The sequence below is a fragment of the Molossus molossus genome, unplaced genomic scaffold (assembly GCF_014108415.1).
Source record: "Molossus molossus isolate mMolMol1 unplaced genomic scaffold, mMolMol1.p scaffold_m16_p_8, whole genome shotgun sequence".
Classification (NCBI taxonomy): Eukaryota; Metazoa; Chordata; class Mammalia; order Chiroptera; family Molossidae; genus Molossus; species Molossus molossus.
Window position 1 is genome coordinate 94124996 of NW_023425402.1, and position 20313 is coordinate 94145308.

General features: G+C 43.5%; 1 protein-coding gene across 3 annotated transcripts in view; it reads left to right on the forward strand.

The window, feature by feature from the left end:
* Positions 1-20313, forward strand: part of PHACTR2 (phosphatase and actin regulator 2) — a 104513-nt gene that overhangs the window by 16850 nt on the left and 67350 nt on the right. For all 3 annotated transcript variants that reach the window (XM_036249049.1, XM_036249048.1, XM_036249047.1), the window contains exon 2: positions 14707-14874. In XM_036249049.1, the coding sequence (XP_036104942.1) occupies positions 14707-14874 (168 nt within the window). The remainder of the gene's footprint in view (positions 1-14706; positions 14875-20313) is intronic.

Below are 20313 nucleotides of genomic sequence, written 5' to 3' on the forward strand. Positions count from 1 at the left end.
ATTTTGAGGGGTGTGTTTTGTTTTCCTGGAGACCTCTAGAAGATCAGGAAAACATCTTTCCAAAACATGTGCCAGCCCCAGTTGCTCCAGGTCATAAATAATCCATTCTATCATTTATTCCCCTCAAACCCTTTCATGGCACCCTTTCCACCTGCATGGGGGAGGAGGAGCATGTAGTAGAAGAGGTTGACCTTTCTCGAACACTGCCGAGGTGTTATGGCCCTCCCCGCGTGTTATCGCTGCTAACCCCAGCAGCTACCCGTGGTTCACTGTTATCCCACGCTGTGGACGAGGGAAAGACTCCAAAAGGTTGAGGGACTTGCCCAAGGTCGCCAGCTAGGACGTGGAGGCAGAGATTACTGAATTCAAGTCTGTCTAACCCACATTTTTCTTCCGTACTCCTCACAGACAGGTCTGTGTTTATACTTAAAATGACTAATTTTTTTTTTAAGTATACATAGAGTGTTCCCAGGGTACCAAATAAACTAAAGAATTAAACAAAACAAAACATTTGCTTGTCTGGAAGCTTTAATGTAGAGCATCGTGTCAGTCGTCTCTCGGTTTGTGTTTGCTTCTCTGAAGATAACTGGTATACCCAGAGGTAGTCGATTTCCAGTTGGAAATTGAGATAGGAGAGGTGATGTTTTCTGTTTAGACTGGAACAAAAACTTGCTGCTGGTTGCCAGCCTCAGCCATTCCTAGTAACTGAGCAGGTTGCGTTATGTGGTGAGGTGTTTGCTGCCTCACCATATGAGGTGTTGGGCTGCTATGCAAAGGGCCTTAGCATTGTACCAGTCTCTGATGTGTTGAGGGAGTCACAGGTCCAGAGTATCAGTACAGAGCGAAACAGCCATAATAACGTTATATTATGAAAGCATTTGATTACAGGTTAAAATATGGGTTTATAGTTTTCTATCTGGTTCCGAGAGATTCAGATTCTCGTGTATAATGCCTGAAAAGAATGGAAAGAAACAAAAACAAAAGCAATTTGGATTAAGTTCCAATTTAGTTAGATAATTTGCCTTTCCCTGTTGTTTGTTTGTTTTTAAATCCTCACCCGAGGACATTCTTCCATTAATTTTTAGAGAGAGTGGAAGGGATGGAGGGAGGGGGAGAGAGAGAGAGAGAGAGAGAAACATTGATGTGAGAAAGACACATCGATTGGTTTCCTTCCACACGACCCCAACTAGGGCTGGGGGTCAAATGTGCAACCCAGGCACATGCCCTTGACCAGATCAACCCAAGACCCTTTGGTCTGAGGACTGACGCTCTAACTGCTGAGCCAAACCAGCCAGTGTGCCTTTCCCAGGTTCTTCTCGATGGAACTAAACCACCTGTCTGACTTCCCCAGTTAGGAGAAAGAGATGAAGACTGAAAAAACAAAACAAAACAAAACCGAGATGCCTAATGTGTTCTAAATGTTTGGAGAAGGAAGGAGGAAATGTCAGTGTGGTGTGTGTGGAGGCGTAAAAAATTAATTTTACCATACTGGAAAGTTCCTAAAAGCTTATTTCACGTATAAATTATTCCAACTGTTTTGCAGTTATTCGTCTTTGATCAAGTGTCTCTTCTGAATGACATAATAAACAGCATTTAAGTCTTTGTTCACCTGGAAAATTTATCCAAAACGTCTGTACCATTCTTAGGAGTGTTAATCATCCTTCCTGCTGGCTTTGATATTTTCTCAGTTTCCAACTTCAGTGTTTGTTATATTATCTTTCAAAATATTTGGAATTCTACAGGAAGGCACTGTTGGGAACAGTTTCCTCTGTGTGAAAAATCTCAAGCTCAAATAAATCATAGCTTAGTTAGGCCAGGCCTTGTGCATAATTGCCAAACATTTGTCCATGATTTAGTTATTCATGTCATAAATATTTATTAAGTACCTTCTGTGGCCTAGGTGGGGGCACCACCCACCTGGAACCCAACCCTTTGGTCCCTGTCCTCTCGGGACTCCTGATCTAGCAGGACCACTACCTCCCTTCTCAGACTTGCTTCTCAAAGAGGCATTTTGTCCCCTCCTCACTAACAACAATGCCTTGCTTGGCGTCTGGAAAAGGCAGTGCACTACATGGAGCTACTTCTGTGGTGCAGCTTTGGGCTTTTTCTCCTTCCTTCTGATCCGCATTCAACATCCCTTCAGGCCAACATTGAAAATCTTAATAAAAGTGATACCAGGAAAGAATTCGGGGACGGGCTGTCTGGCTAGACGGCGGCCTCGTTGACTCCGAGGCTCCCTGTGCCATGTCCTGCCCCAGTGCTGCTGGTACAGCATGTCCTCTGGGATGCTGGCCCCCCACATGGTCCTGGAGAGAACAGACCAAAATAGAACATCTTGTAAGTGCAATATCCTCAGTGACTGCATTGGAAGGGGGAGAAAATCAAAATCAACCCTCAAAGTATCATAACTATAAAATTATTTTTTAAGGAAGCAATTAATAGAATTGTTTCTCTCTCTCTCTCTCTCTCTCTCTCTCTCTCTCTCTCATTAGGTGTGTAAAGTAAGGAATGTTATTCCTTTGCTTTTCAGTGATTTTTAAGTGCTTTCCTGCTTAATTTGGACAGGATATTTTCACCTTTTAGGCAACGTTAGGAAAGTAGACTAACTCTCTCTAACTCTCAACACTTTTACCCTGAACTTCACCTCAGACCTTGGAGATCGTTTTATGCCATGCCTGTCACCTGAACTAATGCTCACCTGTCCCAGTGTGAGCCCCTCAGTCACCCACACACCCTGTACTCCCTGACATGCCGAATCTCTGTGTTGGAATGGATGGTTGCTTGCATGGTATTGTCAGCCTCCTCAGGACAGAGATCCAGTCCCTTTTGCCCACTATCATAGCCCAGTGCATTACCTTGTTTATAATAGTTGCTCAATAAGTTAATAATGCATTTCACAATAAGCAGATTTTCTGCATCCTCATCTTTTTTGGACTTGTTGCTCGTCTTCCTCATATTGTCTGAAACCCACCCTTCCTGGGTAGTTCTTCCCTGATAACTGTCTCTATTGGAGGTTCTGTTCTTCTCCGTGTCTCACCATTGACTTTCGACGCATTCCTGCCCACTCTGCTTCCAAGTCTCGTGTGTTTTCTCATTTAGAGTACAAGCCATCTGCTGAGTTTCTGCTCACATCTCTTTGCCACTGTCCTCATCTCCTGACTTCCTGGTCATGCCTCACAGTCACCGGATGTCCAGGCTGTCCTTCCTCACCCTGAGTCTCAGTATTATCCTAGGGGAAGTCAGTCCCCATGTGCTGCTCTCTCCCGAATCTTCACTTTCTCCCTCCCTCCAGGCGCTACCCCCTCAGCCCATAAATATGCTTCCGTGTCCCCCACACTTGACTTTAAAAGAAATAATTAAACAGAACACTTTTCTTTATTTGATCATTCTGGGTGCAGAAGAAGTCCAAGGTTCTTTGTTGCATGAAACCTGCTGACTCTCAAATGTAACCCTCCTCTAAGAGTTTACCTCTGGTCCTTACCTGCTGCTTTTGTTCGGATGGCTGCCTGAGCTGACTTCAACACTGACGTTTGCAGTGTGCCCGTCGTGTACTTCTGACTGTCTGCTGAACCTCTTCCCCTCGAGAGTGCTGCACAAGCCGTAGGTCTTCTCTCCATGTCGTCTTCTCGTCTTGGTGGCCCACCATGTCCTGGGAGAGGTTCCGGCCGTTGAGTTCTCTCTGACTTCTCTAGGTAGTCCGTCTGTTTCCTTACTTCTCCCTCAATGTCCCTTGGGCCCATTCATCATTTCCAATCCACTCTGTCTAAGTTCAGAGCCTGGATTGTCGGAGTCACCACTTAACTGAACGACAAGGGTATAAATCTGGGAGCCTTGGGGATTCTTTATGACTAATTGACATAGATTCTCCTTCCAGCATCCTGCCTTCCATTGTCTAAGCCGGTAGGTTTCGTTTCTGCCTGGGAAGAGGGTCCGGAATTCCACAGGTGGCACCAGTCCTTCACAGATTGCAGCGCCGGGAACGTGGTGTGACTGCCAGGGGACGTTGGAATAGAGACAGGGTTCGTCACATCCCATGTAGACTCTCGGGGTCCTTGTTTATCTACCAGCCAGTGACTTGAAGATATTGGTCCAAATTTAATGTGTTATTTTAATAGTACTTCTGTTACATTCATTCTTTATGGGGAATTTTCAATAATTTTGTCTGAAGCAAAATTTAGTTGCTTACTTAAAAGTCATGACATTTCATTTGATTCTATTTTGCAATTTCTATATGAGGTCTGACAGCTTCTCCCTAAAATTTCACCCCTGTGTACGTGCTCAGCATAAACCATGTGATCCTTGTCCTAACAGGGGAGGTGACATTCTCTCTCCCTTGGTAGTTTGTTTACTGGACATGTATCGACCTTTTCTTCCTGTTCACACACACAGCACACCCTCCCCACACCAGGACTCCCGGGCTTGTAGATGGCTGGGAAGGAAAGGAAGGTGGAAAGCTGGTTGGTTTCTTTCTTGTTTTTCATCTTTGTAGCAGACTTCTTGTCATTCTTTTTTTTTTTCTTATGAAATATTTATTGATTTAAAATTTTTTAAGAGAGAGAGAAAGGGAGAGAATGATAGAAACATTAATGTGAGAGAGAAACATCGATCAGCTGCTTTCTGAATGCTCCCCACGCGGGATCCAGCCCGCAGCCTGGGCATGTGTCCTGACCAGGAATCGAACCAGGACCTCTCAGTGCTTGGAGCAGTGCTCAGTCCACTGAGCCGCACGGGCCAGACTTCTTGACATTCTTAAGCACAGCCATCCTACCATAGATAATTCACAGAGCCCTTTGCTTGTAGCAGTAACAATGATATTCAAAACTGAAGATGCTTTTATTTACATTAAAATTGATCCTCCATTTGCACAGTGACCCTTTCCCCACTCAGTCAGTTTCTTTAAACCCCGAATCCGAGTGGCATTATTTACTCTGTTAAATATCCTGCAGCAGGTCTCGGGGATGCCGTTTGTGTCAGTGCGACAAGGTGTCACACAGCTGCACAAACACACTCCTTCTGAGGCCTGTCAGTTGCGAGTTAAAATTCTGAAATTCTCTGTGAGGCTTGCAGACAGATGGAAGTCTTTAGTAGCTTTTTTCCCCTTGGGAGTTTAAAAATAATGGCTGCCTTCAGTAGAAAAACAAGTTAAAAAACTGATAGTATCAAATTTCTAAAATTAATACTATGGTAAATAAGGATTCTGCGCAATCAATTGACTATAGTCGATATAAGTGAGGTGTGCGCTCTGCCCGTGTCCAGCATGGGCTTCACTGAGGACGCTGGCGTAGTTTTGGGGAGCAAAACAGTACCTGCCCCAACTCCGGGATTAGTCCAAGGAAGTGGTTGGGAGTAGAATCGAGTTATTATTCACTATGGTTTATGTCTTGCCTTCTCTTAAAATAGAGCCCTATTCCCACCCATGACCCTGTGACCCATTTTGTACAAAGGATGCACTGGAGTCAACTGTTGGGTTTAAATCCCATTTACCATCCGTGACCTTGGGCAAGTTGCTTGGTCCCTCTGGGCTTCAGCTTCCTCGTTTATGAAATGGAAATACTCATTGCACCTACTTCATAGGGTTGTGGGGACAAGTGATGAGGTAGTATTCATAAAGCACTTGGAATAGGTCTGGATGTGACCTATAAGATTGATGTACTCAACACACAGCAGTATGGGACTCACAGAATTTTTAAAGTTGGAAGAATCTAAACATTATTTAACCTACTCTCCTAATTTCAGCTATGAAATATTGGGATCCTTGCTCAAGGTCACAAGACTAGTGAAGTAGCCGAGTTGGGCCGGGCACTCAGCTCTCTTCTTGGCTAACAGTTAACCATCCCAATTGGATGTTCAAAACCCAGGACGTTGACTGAGATTTATTGCCTCTCCTGATTCTGCAATGTCTTTTTGCTTCTTGTTCTACAAACAGAGTCTTACTGCTCTTTTAGAGTTACTAGGAGGTGCTGCTGGGTCACCATGAGTGCAGCTATCATATTCCAATGAGTACAACCTTGTAGAGTGGGGGGAAGACCTTGATCAAAATCAGATGACCTAGAACATGTCTCTACCCTGAGTTAATGGTTTGAGAAGCCACATAGTCTTCTATGTCTCAGCTTCCCCATATATAGAGCTTTAATATATATAGGATAATGCAGAACTAATAAACACGAGTACTGTTCCTATAAGTGATAATATGTACTCAGTGTTTCTGTGGATTGCATTGCTTAGAACCACTGCTTTCTCTGTTGTGCAGACTAAGAATAAACATAAAGCTGTCATTATTTACAGAAAATAAACTTCACCTTTAATCTTGCTTCTAATTTAGCAAGGCTTCAGGGCAACCTCAAAAGATGGTAGAAAGGTAGACTAGCTCCCCCAGAGCCTAGTAAAGGAAAGGAGATAATATTGACATTCTCCAGGTGAAGAACGTGCTAATGTTAGCCTTTCTAAAAAGAAGAGCTACCATAAAGTTCACCATTTTCAAGTACTCTGTCATCTGAGGTCTTGCTAAGGTAACATATTTCTTATTTCGTAACTAGGTAGTGGTGCTTTGAAATGCTCGTGTGTTTCGACGAATCTCACATACATAATGTGTAGTGAGAGAAGACAGACACAAAAGAATTGCTGTATAATTACACTAATTGAAACTCAGGAGCATGTAAAAGAAGTCAGCAGTGATGGGAGTTGTAACTGGTTATTTGGGGGAATGGATTGGAGAGGGTGAGTGTTGACTGGGAGAAGTACAAGGAAGCTTCTGGGCCTGGAAATGAACTAGACCTTGATATAGGTGGTGTGTGTGTGTGTGCGTGTGTGTGCGTGCATTCATATAGAGAAAGAGAAAATAAATAGTTATTGGTTAAATTATAATAACTAATTAAATTACATAACTAATATCTTCCTCAAGTGATGTGCCAAGATGATGAGTAGGAGGCCGAGCCTGGAGCAGAAGTGTGGTCTGTCTGCCTCCAGAGGTGGCCGCTGACCCAAGGCTTTAACTTGCTGCTGTGACTCACCCTGTGGGGTCCAGGGAGATCACAAACAGGATTCTTGCCCTTACAGAGTTCATGGGTGGTGGGGGAAGCAGGGATGGTCGTGGTCAGTGATGCCAGCCAAGGGGGGAGGCATCGGAACAAAAGCGAAAGCAGAGCAGCCCAGGAAAGAGCAGTAATGCAGTAAGTCCGAGGGGGCGGGGGCCCGGGAACATTTCACAGTGAGAGGGGAACCTGAACTGGTACCACAAAGATGAGTAGCCTTTCTGGTGGAAATCAAACCAAGGGTAGCTGACCTTTTAAAGTAATGCCAAGAAAAACGTTCTCATTGCAGTGCTGTGCTCATAACCAACAGAGGACACATATTAATGGAAAAAGACAAAACCAAACTTAAAAAGTCATATCTTCGAACATGTCGTTACATGGGGGTATGAGTCAGCAGTTCTGAAACTGCTGTACGTTACACTGGAATGGATCGACTGGGCAGTGAATATGGGAGCCGATTTCCTTGTTCTTGGAAAGAAAGGTTACAGATAAGCAAGAGGGGAAGGCAGAGTGAGCCATGTGTTACTGGATTAGAGTTGGAGACATCACAATGAACTTTTGTGTGGCCAGATAGACAAAGAGATCAGATAGGTAGGTAGGCAGGCAGACAGACAGACAGACAGACAGACAGACAGATCGATAGATAGTAGACAGACAGACAGTGTGTACATTTGGCTCAGTACACACACATGTGTTTTCTAGCTTTGTTTGTTCAGAGGACCTAGAAGCAATGATACCCTGTGAGCACACCAAGCACTCAGGTCATAGGTTCTAACAGCACTCTCCAATGAAATGAAAGGAATTAGAGAATTTTTAAACTTTCTACCTATAAATGTATCTACCACTACCGGAAAATCTGAGAATAATAGAATTTTAGACTTAGAAATGACCTTAGCTGGCACAGAAGAAAATAGCTTTTTGTCAGCTGATAATTCCTATAAAAAATAATCAGCATTAAGGTAAAAGTCATGGCTAAAAATATTTTAAAAATTTTTTAGCCATCATCTTTTTATTTATTTTTAATTAATTAATTAATTAATTTTTGTTACAGATGTTTCTCCTTTTCCCCCCACTGATAACCCCCTCCCCGCCCTGTCCCCAGCTTTGTTGTCCATGTCCATTGTTCATGCATACATGCATATAAGTTCTGTGGTTTATCTCTCCTCCCCTACCCGCTCTTCTGGGGATTGTCAGTCTGTACCCCATTTCCACATCTCTGGGACTACCCCGTTCCTCAGACTGTTATATTCATTATATTCCACAAAGAAGTGAGATCATGTGATATTTGTCTTTCTGTGCTTGGCTTGTTTTGTTTAGGATAATACTCTCCAGGTCCCCCCATGTCGCCTCAGAAGATAAGAGATCTTTCTTTCTTACAGCTGTATAGTACTCCATTGTGTATATGTACCACAGCTTTTTTATCCATTCGTCTACTGATGGACATTTGAGCTGTTTCCAGATCTTAGCTATTGTAAATAGTGCTGCTATGAACATGGGGGTACATATATTCTTTCTGATTAGTGTTTCAGGCTTCTTGGGGTATATTCCTAGAAGTAAAGACAACCTCTTTAATAAATGATGTTGGGAAAATTGGACAGCTACATGCAAAAAAATGAAACTACACCATCAACTTACACCATACACAAGAATAAACTCAAAATGGATAAAAGACTTAAATGTGACTCATGAATCCATAAAAATCCTTGAGGAAAGTGTAGGCAACAAAATTTCAGACATCATACGCAGCAGAATTTTCACTGATACATCACCTAAGGCAACAGAAAAAATGGAGAAAATGAACACATGGGAATACTTCAAACTCAAAAACTTCTGCACAGCAAAAGAAACAACCACCAAAATGGAAAGGCAACCCACTCTGGGAGAGCATCATGGCCAATGATACATCAGATAAGGGGTTAATTTTCAATATATATAGAGTGCTCATACAACTCAACAAAAGGAAGACAAAGAACCCAATTAAAAAATGGGCAGAGGAACTAGACACCTCTCCAAACAGGACATACAAATGGCTAAGAGACATATGAAAAAATGCTCAACATCACTAATCATCAGAGAGATGCAAATTAAAACAACAATGAGGTATCACTTCATACCTGTCAGAATGCCCGCCATCAACAAATCATCAAACAACAAGTGTTGGCAGGGTGTGGAGAAAAGGGGACTCTAGTACACTGCTGGTGGGAATGCAGACTGGTGCAGCCACTATGGAAAACAATATGGTGTTACCTCAAAAAATTAAAAATTGAACAGCCATCATCTTTTTAAAAACCCAGCAAGAGTAAAAAGAACAGAATGCAGACAAGAAATTAAATTTAAAGGAAAAGAATAGAAGGTGAAAATGTTGCTATAGCAGTTAAATGAAGGAATTTTCGTCCCTTCATAGGAAGACTGCTCTTATAACTTCCCTCCAAGTTTTCCAATTTCTGTTTTTCTGTCATTTGAAAGAAACTATGAAGTTCCACGAAGCAGTCATCTTACCCACAAAAAGGAAGGGATTTGATCCAGCCCTTCCCAATGTAAACACTTACTAGCAAGAGAATAGGGATCTCCTTCAGACCACTCGAGACGAGGATGACCACCTGACTTCCTTGGAAACCATTATTCAGTCTCGTCTGTGGTGGTTCAGGGAATCAGTTTGCTCTCTGTCTACTTGGTTGTGTGCCCAGAAATTGTACGCATGGCCCTGTGGGTGAGGACACCTTTCCTAGGTCACCGTGTCAGTGTAGAGAGAAGGCACGTGAGTGCAGGAAATAAAGTTCTATCTTCCATAAGCACGATTCTAATGCTTCTTTGCCATACTTCTGTGGCCTTTAAAGAGCCCTGGCTGGTGTTTCCCAGTGGTTAGAGCATCGACCCCATGCCCCAAAAAGTCTCGGGTTCAATTCCCAGTCAAGGACACGTACCTGGGTTGCAGGTTCCATCCCTGGCCTTAGGAGTCCTGCGGAGGCAACCAATCAATGTGTCTCTCGCACACTGATGTTTCTCTCTCTCCCTCCCTCCCTCCTTTCCACCCTACCTAAAAATCAGTGGAAAAATATTCTCGGGTGAGGATTAACAACAGAACCACCACCAACAACAAGGGACAAATGACAGAATTATAATGGGAACAAACACATCATACAAATTAAAATACAGTAATAATATTATGTTGGCATCATAAATTACAAAGGCTCAAATAGCCTAGAAACAATATTTTAAGGAAATAAAGGTTGGTTGGTTGGTTTTTGTTTGTTTGTTTATTTATTTATTTTGGTTTATTTTTGCTTCCTTTAAGTTCTTGATTTTTAAAATGTCAGGTGTTTTTGTACAATGCCCTTGTAATGAGTATATTTTTCTTAGTACTTTAACATCTATTGTAAGCATATACTTAATGCAGCAAAGTACTGTCAAAGCATATTTCTAACCACATATGATTTCTCTGTACTTGTTTTTGTTACTATTGGGCTTCAAAAATATATTCTCATTAACCTTAGACTATTTAAGGATATTTAGAGGAAAGCTAAGACTATCTTAGCTGCCTTTTGCACAGAGTGGCTATCAGTTTATATAGAATCCATACCAGGAGTTCTTTATTGAGGTTTTTTCCTAAATGATTTTTTACCTACAAAATGTGGGAGTCAGAATACCCTGCCACATTGGTCTCACTTCCTCGGTGACTGAAATAATTCTGCATTGAGAAACATCTAAAATAAATATCTAAAATGTCACTCAACTACCAAATATTATCAAAATACTACAAACTCTTGTATTAGATTTAATTTTTCTAGGAATCCTTGTCAGTCAGTTCTCAGGTCTTAGAGGGAAGACTATCGAAACCTGTATGTTAATTCTCTAGCCTCTTTATTTTTGGCTTCTATACTCATCTCATATTTGTACTGCGACGACTTTAGTGAGAAATTTCTGTTTAAATGAAAAATTAAACCTGCTTGTAATCTCGGAATTTCTAGCAGTTGGTGGTGTGGGGACGTCCTGTTGAGTGTGAGCTTATTTCGGTGGGAAAAGAGACTGAGCTGTGTTATTGAAAATTACTGCATTTGAATAACTGATAACTGTATGCAATATACTTAAATATTTTTAAAATGTTATATTTGAAATATTTTGACATGCTGACCTCAGGTGTGAAAAGGAAAGTTCTGATGAGTGACGGATCGCTCTCGGTAGCATGGCAGTGGAGAGAAGTGAACCTTTGAAGCCCTCAGGAAACTTAGACTCCGTCTGGGATTAACCTGGCAATTTGCTCTCGTGTGCATGTAAAACTCACTGGACTTGCTGTAAAAAAGTTTTTAGAACGTTTCAAACTAATTTTAATGGTAAAGTGGGGCCAAAAAAAAGATTATGGAAATATCAGTGGTCCTGGCAGGACCCCAGGGGTCTGGAGGGAAGAAGGGGGTTTTGATGTTCTGCTTATACTCCTCATGCAGATAACGGTCCCCTTCATGGTCATGGGAAGCAGTGGCAATTTGGCCAGCTGTGCCAACCTGTGGTTTCTAATTGCAAGTGTGGTTTACTATAATAACCAACAGTGATAAAATTACAGGTGGACGCATGCAAGCAGGAAACAGTCTATGTGAGCGCGTTGCTGTGGTCGCTGGCGCTGGCCCAGGCTATTTTCCCAGCACTAACGTATAGAATTGCAAATGCCTCATAGAGACAGATAATGGCTGCTGATGTCTTGTGCCGCGACGGATTTAGCATTAAGGTTTTCATTTTTCACTCCTCAACCACCTCACTCAAACCCCCCGCCCCCATGGGTCACTTTCTGTCACCTAGGGAATTATTTGATTTTTGTTTTTCTTGATTTTTGTTTTCAGGAGAAAAAATGGACTATTCTTAACTGGCTCAGGACCAAAGCAAACAATTTTTTTAATCTTCACCTGAGGATATGTTCTTACTGGTTTTAGAGAAAGAGAGAGAGAGAGAATGTGAGAGAAAAATATCCATCGATTGCCTCCTGTAAGCGCCCTGACCAGGAATTGAACCCACAGCCTTTTGGGGTGTGGGACGACACTCCAACCAACTATCCACCCAGCCAGGGCAAAGCAGGGGATTGCGTGTCAGGGAATTGAATATGTCAGTTCAGAGAAAATGAGAACTAGGATGTGCTGCACAGACGGAAACTTCACTTCCTATGTTTGTAATAGCCAACCCTTTCATATTTCACAACCTTTCAATTTGTCAAAATGGATCCATTCAGCATAAAGGGAAAAAGAAAAACCACGCACTTAGGTCCTCCCTGGGTTTTCCCCTCATTCAGGAAGGCAGTTGGACAGGCGTGGAGGTGAAATAAAGGATTCTGCTTCTTCACTCTGGCTTAGCTTCACAGTCAGTCTGTGTCTTCTCTCTGCCCACTGACTGTGGCCCACAGGGACAGGTAACGTAGGGCAGGAGCCATACACAGAAGAACCTTCATTTCTACCTGAAATCTGAGTAGACGTCACTAGTGGGAAGAATGGGATTTATCATTCTTGTTTAGAAGGAGCACTCATAAGGATTTAGTCGCTGACATGTACTGGTTGTGCTTTTTCATTCAGTTCAGGATTTTCCTGCTTCTTAGTAGGCCGAGTAATTTTTGTTGTCACTCTTTACCCAAGGACATTTTCCTATTGATTTTTAGAGAGAGTGGAAGGGGGAGAGAGGGAGAGAAACACTGATGTGAGAGAGACACGTGATTGGTTGCCTTTGCTGCCATGGAAGGTCATAGTTTCTTCTGTGATTGGCTGGAGTAGAGCAGTTGTTTAGAAGTTCAAGCCTTGCTAGGCCGTTCCTTTCCTACTCCTTTGCGTTTTGCGTTTTGTTGAGGCGTTTTTGGTCTATGACCATTTGTGCTCCCAGGTTGGTGACTGATTCAGCTACAAGTCTGGTCTATAAGAGACAAAGAGAAACCCCAGGGATCGAACTAACCTCCATGTTGTTTCTTGGGTCCTGAGGTCCCAGGCTGCTCTACTTTCTTTTCACCTTGCAGAGTCGTCTTTTGTTGGTTTTATATATAACACCTAGGGCTCTTTAGTATTTAACAGGAGGAATGGGGGTGGAAATAAGTCTGTTCCATCTTCCAGTGAGCAAGCAGAAATCCTAGCTGTTCCATTTTTGTTTTGTTTTCCCCAGTATTTTGTTAGGAAAGGTTTGAAAATGAAACTGTTGTCCAGTTAACCACACATGTCTGCCACCTCGATTCAGCACTGAACAGTTTGTTGTAATTTGCTTTATTGTGTATAGGGTGGGGCAAATGTAGGTTTACAGTTGTTCGTATGGAAAATGATACAAAAATTAATTATAATAATTAATTAATAACACAAGAATAAACTTTGTGTTTCGTGTACTTGCAACTGTAAACCTGCTTTGGCCCCACCCTGAATTTATCTGTCGATTCCATCTACCCATCCATTTATTATTTTCAGTTGACATCAGAACACTTTACCCCTAAACACATCAGTGTGGATAACATTCATTGGACTTCACTACTTAGGTTTTTTTAAAGGTAAATTTTACATAAAGTGAAGTGCATAATATCGTAATTACCATTTGATGGGTTTTGTATAATCCATCTCTTATTGAGATCATTTCCATCACCCCAAGAAGTTCTTCACACCCCTTCTCAATTCCTACCACCACCACCTCACCCCCGAGAGGCAATTACTGTTCTGCTTTTCTTCCTGCCTTCCTGTCTCGCCTCCCCTCCCCTCTCCTCCCCTCTCCTCCCTCCCCTCCCCTTTTTTCTTTCTTTCTTCTTTTATTATTCAGGGGGGTTGGCCACAGATTTGGTTTGTCTCTTCTAGAACTTCATGTAAACAGAACCGCAGTGTGCGCCCTTTTGCAAGTTGCTTTTTCTCAGCAGTGTTTTTGAGATGCAGTCATGTTGTATGTATCAAGGCCTGTTTTTTCTTAAATCACTAAGTGCCGTTTCACTGCAGAAATAACACGATATGTATCCAATAGAGGCTGCTTCCAGTTTTGTGCCATTAAAATCTGATAGTTGGGGTAATGTCGGTCATCACTGTTTCCTTCTGCTCTGAACACAGAGCGAGGCGACACAGTTCCGTCCGTGCCCTTCTCTGGTTAACAACAAGACTAGGCACAGAGATACGTCTGTCACACTCAGGACCCATGTGTTCCCCGTTTCTTGTTGGTAGTGATAGTTATCCTTTATTCGAGGCTGCAAACTTTTCGTAATAGAAGCAAAACATAGTTTTAGCATTGTGAAAGTTAGAATTTAGCTTCTTGGCACTAAATCTGAGTGTGTGAAGGAGAAACCATAACCGGAATATTCATCGCTGAGAATGCCAAACTGGCCTTTGGGGAAACATCCTATTTCAGAAATACTTAGAATGTTCTGTTTCTGCACTAAATATTGATGTCGTTGTTGCGTGGAGTCAGCTGTTTCAGAAACCCATACTTATCTGTCCCTACCTGTTAAGTAAGCCTCTTGCTTCTTCTCTATTTCCACAAAATGATGACCTGGGGGACTATACTTTCTGATTCATTTACACTTTTTGACATCAAGGGAGGTCTACCAGCTGGGAAATGGGCAAAATAAACTTCATCTGAGATTCCAGCTGAAGCGAGCGTGCTTGTTAGTCGCAGTGCAGGAAGAGACGGATGATGCTATTGCAAGCTGGTAGTAGTAGTCTTTCTGACTTCCTTTTCCTTCACACAGTTGACGGACTGGACAAGGCGTCTCTCGCGAACTCAGATGGCCCAGCAGCAGGTTCCCAAACACCCCCCTTCAAGAGGAAAGGGAAGCTCTCCTCCATTGGGAAAATCTTTAAGCCTTGGAAATGGAGGAAAAAGAAGACCAGCGACAAATTTAGAGAAACCTCAGCAGGTATGAACATCGTACCTTTGTTAGAAGAGAAGATAAATTGTTAAATTTGTCCAAAGGTAAAACATTGTAGCTTGCAGGATTTTTCTGGAAGAAAATTAATTTATATTTTAAATGAAATGATTTTATTTAAGGATGAATCAACATAGAATTCTGATTTGCCTTCTTTTCCTAATCATTTTGAATTTTTACGATAGTTCTTTAAATATATACCTGTAAATTCATATAAAAACTGATGTGTGTGGGGGGGGGAGGTAAAGTGGAAAATTAAAAGGCGAAATGTTATTTGCCAACATTGTAGCTGCAACTATCCAATCCATGCACACACACACACACACACACACACATTCGATTATATATCCATCTACTTAGTTGCAGTAGTACAGTCCTATCTGTTAAAGTAAAAAGTTGTAAATGTCTTTTTTGCTGTACTTTTTCTGTGGGCAAAATTTGAAAGGCTGTATAAAAGAAAAATATTGCCATATTTATTGTTTAATTTTAAATTTCCATCATGTCTTTAGGACTGATCTCTGTCCCAGGGGAGTCATAAACACACTGGTGTGAAAATGTTTTATTATTACTTTATTTTGTGGATTTGTTAACCTCAAGAATTGTACCACTTAGTGCCTTTCAGATGGACTCATGGAGGAAGCTTGCTTTAACTTTCAGGCCAGAATTAAGCCCAACTTAAACAAGTATCTAGTATCCGTGGTATTTCGTTAATATATCTTAATGTAAGTTCAGCTTTTTCCATGCTTATAGTCCAAAACAGTCACTTCATCAAAATTCCTCATTGCACCACAGTCTCATATTGTCAGTGTGTGTCCAGGGTCACAGAGCATGCCTCGCTGGTCTGCGCCGAGGTGAGAGCTGGCTTCAGTTCTGGAGCTGTGAGCAATACCACAAAGTTTCCTAAAGAAAATGGTCTCTGATGTATTCGCAGCTATATACTTTTTTTGAGCATTTAATATTTAAAAAGAAATGATGATACTATACCTGGGATTTGTTTCCAAATAATCCTGGAAAAGGGGTGAGTATAGATGAGAGAAGATTGGCCACGAGTTGGTACTTGAAGCTGAGTGATGCGCGCGTGGGGTTCACCATTCCCATCTCTCTACTTGCACAAACTGCAGAGTGTCCTTAATAAAACAACAGACACAGAAAAGAAGCTTGGCTTAGGGGAAATAACGATAGCTCGGTTACAGATTCCTCGTCAGTACCTAGCTGTCTTCTTGGCTTAAGAGGCAGTAAGAAGTGGGGAGCAGAGTGCTGCGCTGGTGAGGACCTCTGGGTGATGGTGGAGTCCTTGCCACCAAGGTGGCGTGTGACCGTGAGTCAGTCAGATCGGAGTTGAATGAGTTGAAGTCTAAGGTGCTTTCAATTCCAGATTCTGTCGTCAGTCCTCGACTCCTCCAACCCCTGGCTGGGCACCTGTTCTCCCTTGTTCTTTGGTTGAGAATGGAACCACACTTGGCCTTCTTAAGGGTCTGCTCTCAGGGTTCCCCAAGCATGGGGGGAAGCTGGCTCTGCTCGTTACCATGGCTACTCAAGGCGGGAGCAGGGGTCTGGACAGTAGCATCAAGGAGATACTGAGGACAGAAGATGGAAGTCTGTTTATTTGTCTCTCTTGCTCTTTACCTGAATCTGGGCTGCTAACTTCTCTCTCCCTACAGCAGAAAAGACAGCTACAAAGAAATGCCTCTTCGTTGTTTCTTGTCACCTCTTTTTAATTATTTTAACATTAGGGAGGCTACAACATGTTTCCAACTCTGAATGTTCAAGAAAACTGATTTTAAAACGTGTTATTTGATGTCATTCCATATTTACTGAAGATAGCCTGACCATCTTTGTATTCTCTGTTTCCTTTTCAAATTCACACTTGATTTTATGTAAGTTTAGCTCCAAGAAGTACTTGGTGGACACTATATTTCTGGTTCCTAAAGACTATTAAACTACATTAAAAACCTGAAATAGTCATCAGAGTCCTCATTGGGTTTTTTCCCATCAAAATTGTGACCGAATAAAAACCAAGCCGGGTAGATGTGTTAACAATTCTTTGTGCATTTACCTCCTACATTTACTTACACACTTTCTTTCTAACCCACATTATCACTAATGTTTTACTTGAATTTTATAAGAGCTTATCAAGTGTCCCATTATAAAGTATTTTATCATCACCTCAAATGTATGTTTACTTTAAGGCTTAAATTCCTGCTTCAGTTTGTGGAACGTGTAAGGCCTGAACTAGAGGGCAGCCCAAAATGGTAGATTGTGGTTTGTTGTCACATTGAGGAAAGATGTCACATTTAGGGGAAAATGGATGCGGCTAAAAATAACCAAGAGAAAGGTGTTTTCTCCTTTTAATAAATTATCTCAGAAACAGAAATCTAGCTGTCTGGATGTGACCAAGGTCATGTGCTCTCCGGCAAACTATAAGTCCAACCTTAGGCAACAGCCACACTGTCTTGGGATATGAAAGAAGACGAATTCCTTCCAAGGAAAGTAACTCTTCTATGTTTTTCCTTCTCCTAAACTCCTGGCTTTATAATCACATGGACATGAATCTGTGTGTGTTCCACTGCACAGTGATTCATACCGCTTTTCCTAGTCTGGGCTTCTGCATCGGGATTTTTCATCAGCGGTAGACGGGATGTGTTGCTGCCTTATTGAAGCCATGGCACTAAATGCTGCTGTAATCACACTTTGACTGGGGTAGAGGAGGCAGGAAGGGCCCTGTCCTCAGCCTGCCGTGGTGGGCTTTGATCAGCTGTATTTTGGAAGGTTGTCTTGTCTGCAGGGCAGGCTGGGCCTGTGCCCCGACTTCCAGTTCTCCGGCCTTGCCGTATCTCACCTCTGGTCTTGGCTGGTCTGTGGGTGTTAGGTCCTAGCAGGAGCATAGCCCTTTTCCATTCATTGTCCCAGGTGCCTCTCTTTACTTGGCTCTTCCCGAATGAGGGGGCGCCACCTAATCTCTAGGTTCTCTCCCTTCCCTGTCTCTAGAATGCAAAATGTCTTCTCCGATTTTTTTTTCCTACAAAAGCATTTCTTCCTGGTCTTTCTTTTCGGGCGGGAGGTAGACTACCATCCCTCTCTCTGGAACTTTCGGTATGCTTTCATCTGCCCAAAGCTAAGATCGAAACAAACACCCGAAGCTAAGGAACAGCCCCCATCTAAACACGGCTGATCCTCTAACTTCTGCTCGGACTGCTGCCTCCAAGACTCACCGACCTGAGACCCACCGGGATCTGCTGCTCCCACCCTCCCTCACTCCCCGTCCTTGGCGGTCCCCCCCAGCCAGCACTCCATGGGGCTACTCCCAGCCTCCTAGTCAGGAATGGAGTGGTCCTCTCTCGTCTTCATCCTTCCAGCTTCTACATTTGCCATTACTGATGATTCTTCCTTGATTTCAAAAGGTGTCGTTGTCTTAGTTGCCTTTGGCTCTTCTCGCTCTCTTTAGCCCTCTCTCTTCCCCTTCTCATCTCCCCTAAATCTTTGAGGGGGGTCTGCTACGTGTCTTAGCCCTTCTCATTCCTTGAATGTGTCCTAACTCATCACAACCTCTCTTCTCAGTACCCACATCTCTTAACCCAGGTTCCAGCCAGGGCCCAGGCACTTCTGCCCAAGCTTCTGATGGGCAGCACGGCTGGGGACTGCATGTTAGCACAAGTGCATTCACACGTCTGCATATTCCTACGCTGAAAATATGGTACATACCAGGCGCTGCATGTTAGCACAAGTCCAGTCACACGGTCTGCATATACCTACACTGAAAATATGGTACATGCCAGGCGCTGCATGTTAGCACAAATCCAGTCACACGGTCTGCATATTCCTACGCTGAAAATATGATACATGCCAGGCGCTGCATGATAGCACAAGTCCAGTCACACGGTCTGCATATACCTACACTGAAAATATGATACATGCCAGGCGCTGCATGTTAGCACAAGTCCATTCACACGTCTGCATATTCCTACGCTGAAAATATGGTACATGCCAGGCGCTGCATGTTAGCACAAGTCCAGTCACACGGTCTGCATATACCTACACTGAAAATATGGTACATGCCAGGCGCTGCATGTTAGCACAAGTCCAGTCACACGGTCTGCATATACCTACACTGAAAATATGGTACATGCCAGGCGCTGCATGTTAGCACAAATCCAGTCACACGGTCTGCATATTCCTACACTGAAAATATGGTACATGCCAGGCGCTGCATGTTAGCACAAATCCAGTCACACGGTCTGCATATACCTACACTGAAAATATGGCACATGCCAGGCACTGCATGTTAGCACAGATTTATTCACACGGTCTGCATATACCTACACTGAAAATATGGCACATGCCAGGCGCTGCTCTCGAGCCAGGTGTTCTGCAGCAAAGTGAGCGAGGTTCCCGCTGTTACGGAGCCTTCCTTCTAGAGAGGTGAGGTGCTGGCAAATGTTCTGAGCGAGCGCAGGGAGGGGGGACGAGGGAGTGGAAAGCACTGTGTACAGACATGTCCCTGGGCTACCCTGGCTGTTGCAGACATGGCTTGTTTGCATCCAGACTTTGAACCATGGAGTTCTTTGACTCCTCTCTGCCTGTTACCTTCTTCCCATTTGGTTAGTTCCAGAAGCCATTTGTTCATTTCCTCCTAGTTAGATGGTCTCTAATATGAGCCTTTCCGCTCAGTCCCTCTGTCTTGTCCTCGTCAGTCTGTCCCGGTCGCTTCAGGTGGCCTCTCCGCTGTACTGAGCTGTCAACTGTATGGCCGGAGGGACTGAGCGAGAAGACAGGGAGAGCCCGCCTCTGGCCGGAAGCCCCGAGGAACCTGCCTGGCTGGCAGCCTGGCAGACAAGGCTCGGGGTGGCACGGGCTGTCGGGAACCCGAGTAAGCTCGGTAACGCTTCTCCAAGCCTCAGGCCGGCAAGCAGCACAGTGGGCACCCACACCAGGGCGACACGTGTCCACCAGGAGAATATGAGACTGGGCGATCCAGGCAGGCCTTGGGAGCCAGGGCATCCTCTGCGCAAGTGGTAGTGTGTGGGGGCAGATGGGGCTGAGTGGAAGAAAACACAGGTTTAAATAGGGCCCCCTCCTTTGTTTGTTTGTTGTTAAGGAACTAGGGACAGAGCTGGTCACTAGGACAGGAAGTTACCAGAGGGTGCAGGACAGGAACTCACTGTGCAGTGTGGAGCCCAGAATGGGGCTACGGCAGCAGCCTCCTCAGACCCACAGTCGGGTGTTGGGCCTGTTGCTAGAATAACACGGCCGAGGATCTGGAGGGAAGACAGAGCAGAGGGTGCTGGGGGTTTGGGGAAGGGGGGCAGAGCACCCATCGCTGCCCTCTCCCCCATCTGTCATCCTGATTCCACCACGAGGGAATCTCCCCAGGGTGGAACTTGGGTCTGGTCACGTCTTCCTCCAAAAGTGTGACTGACCCCACATTGTTTC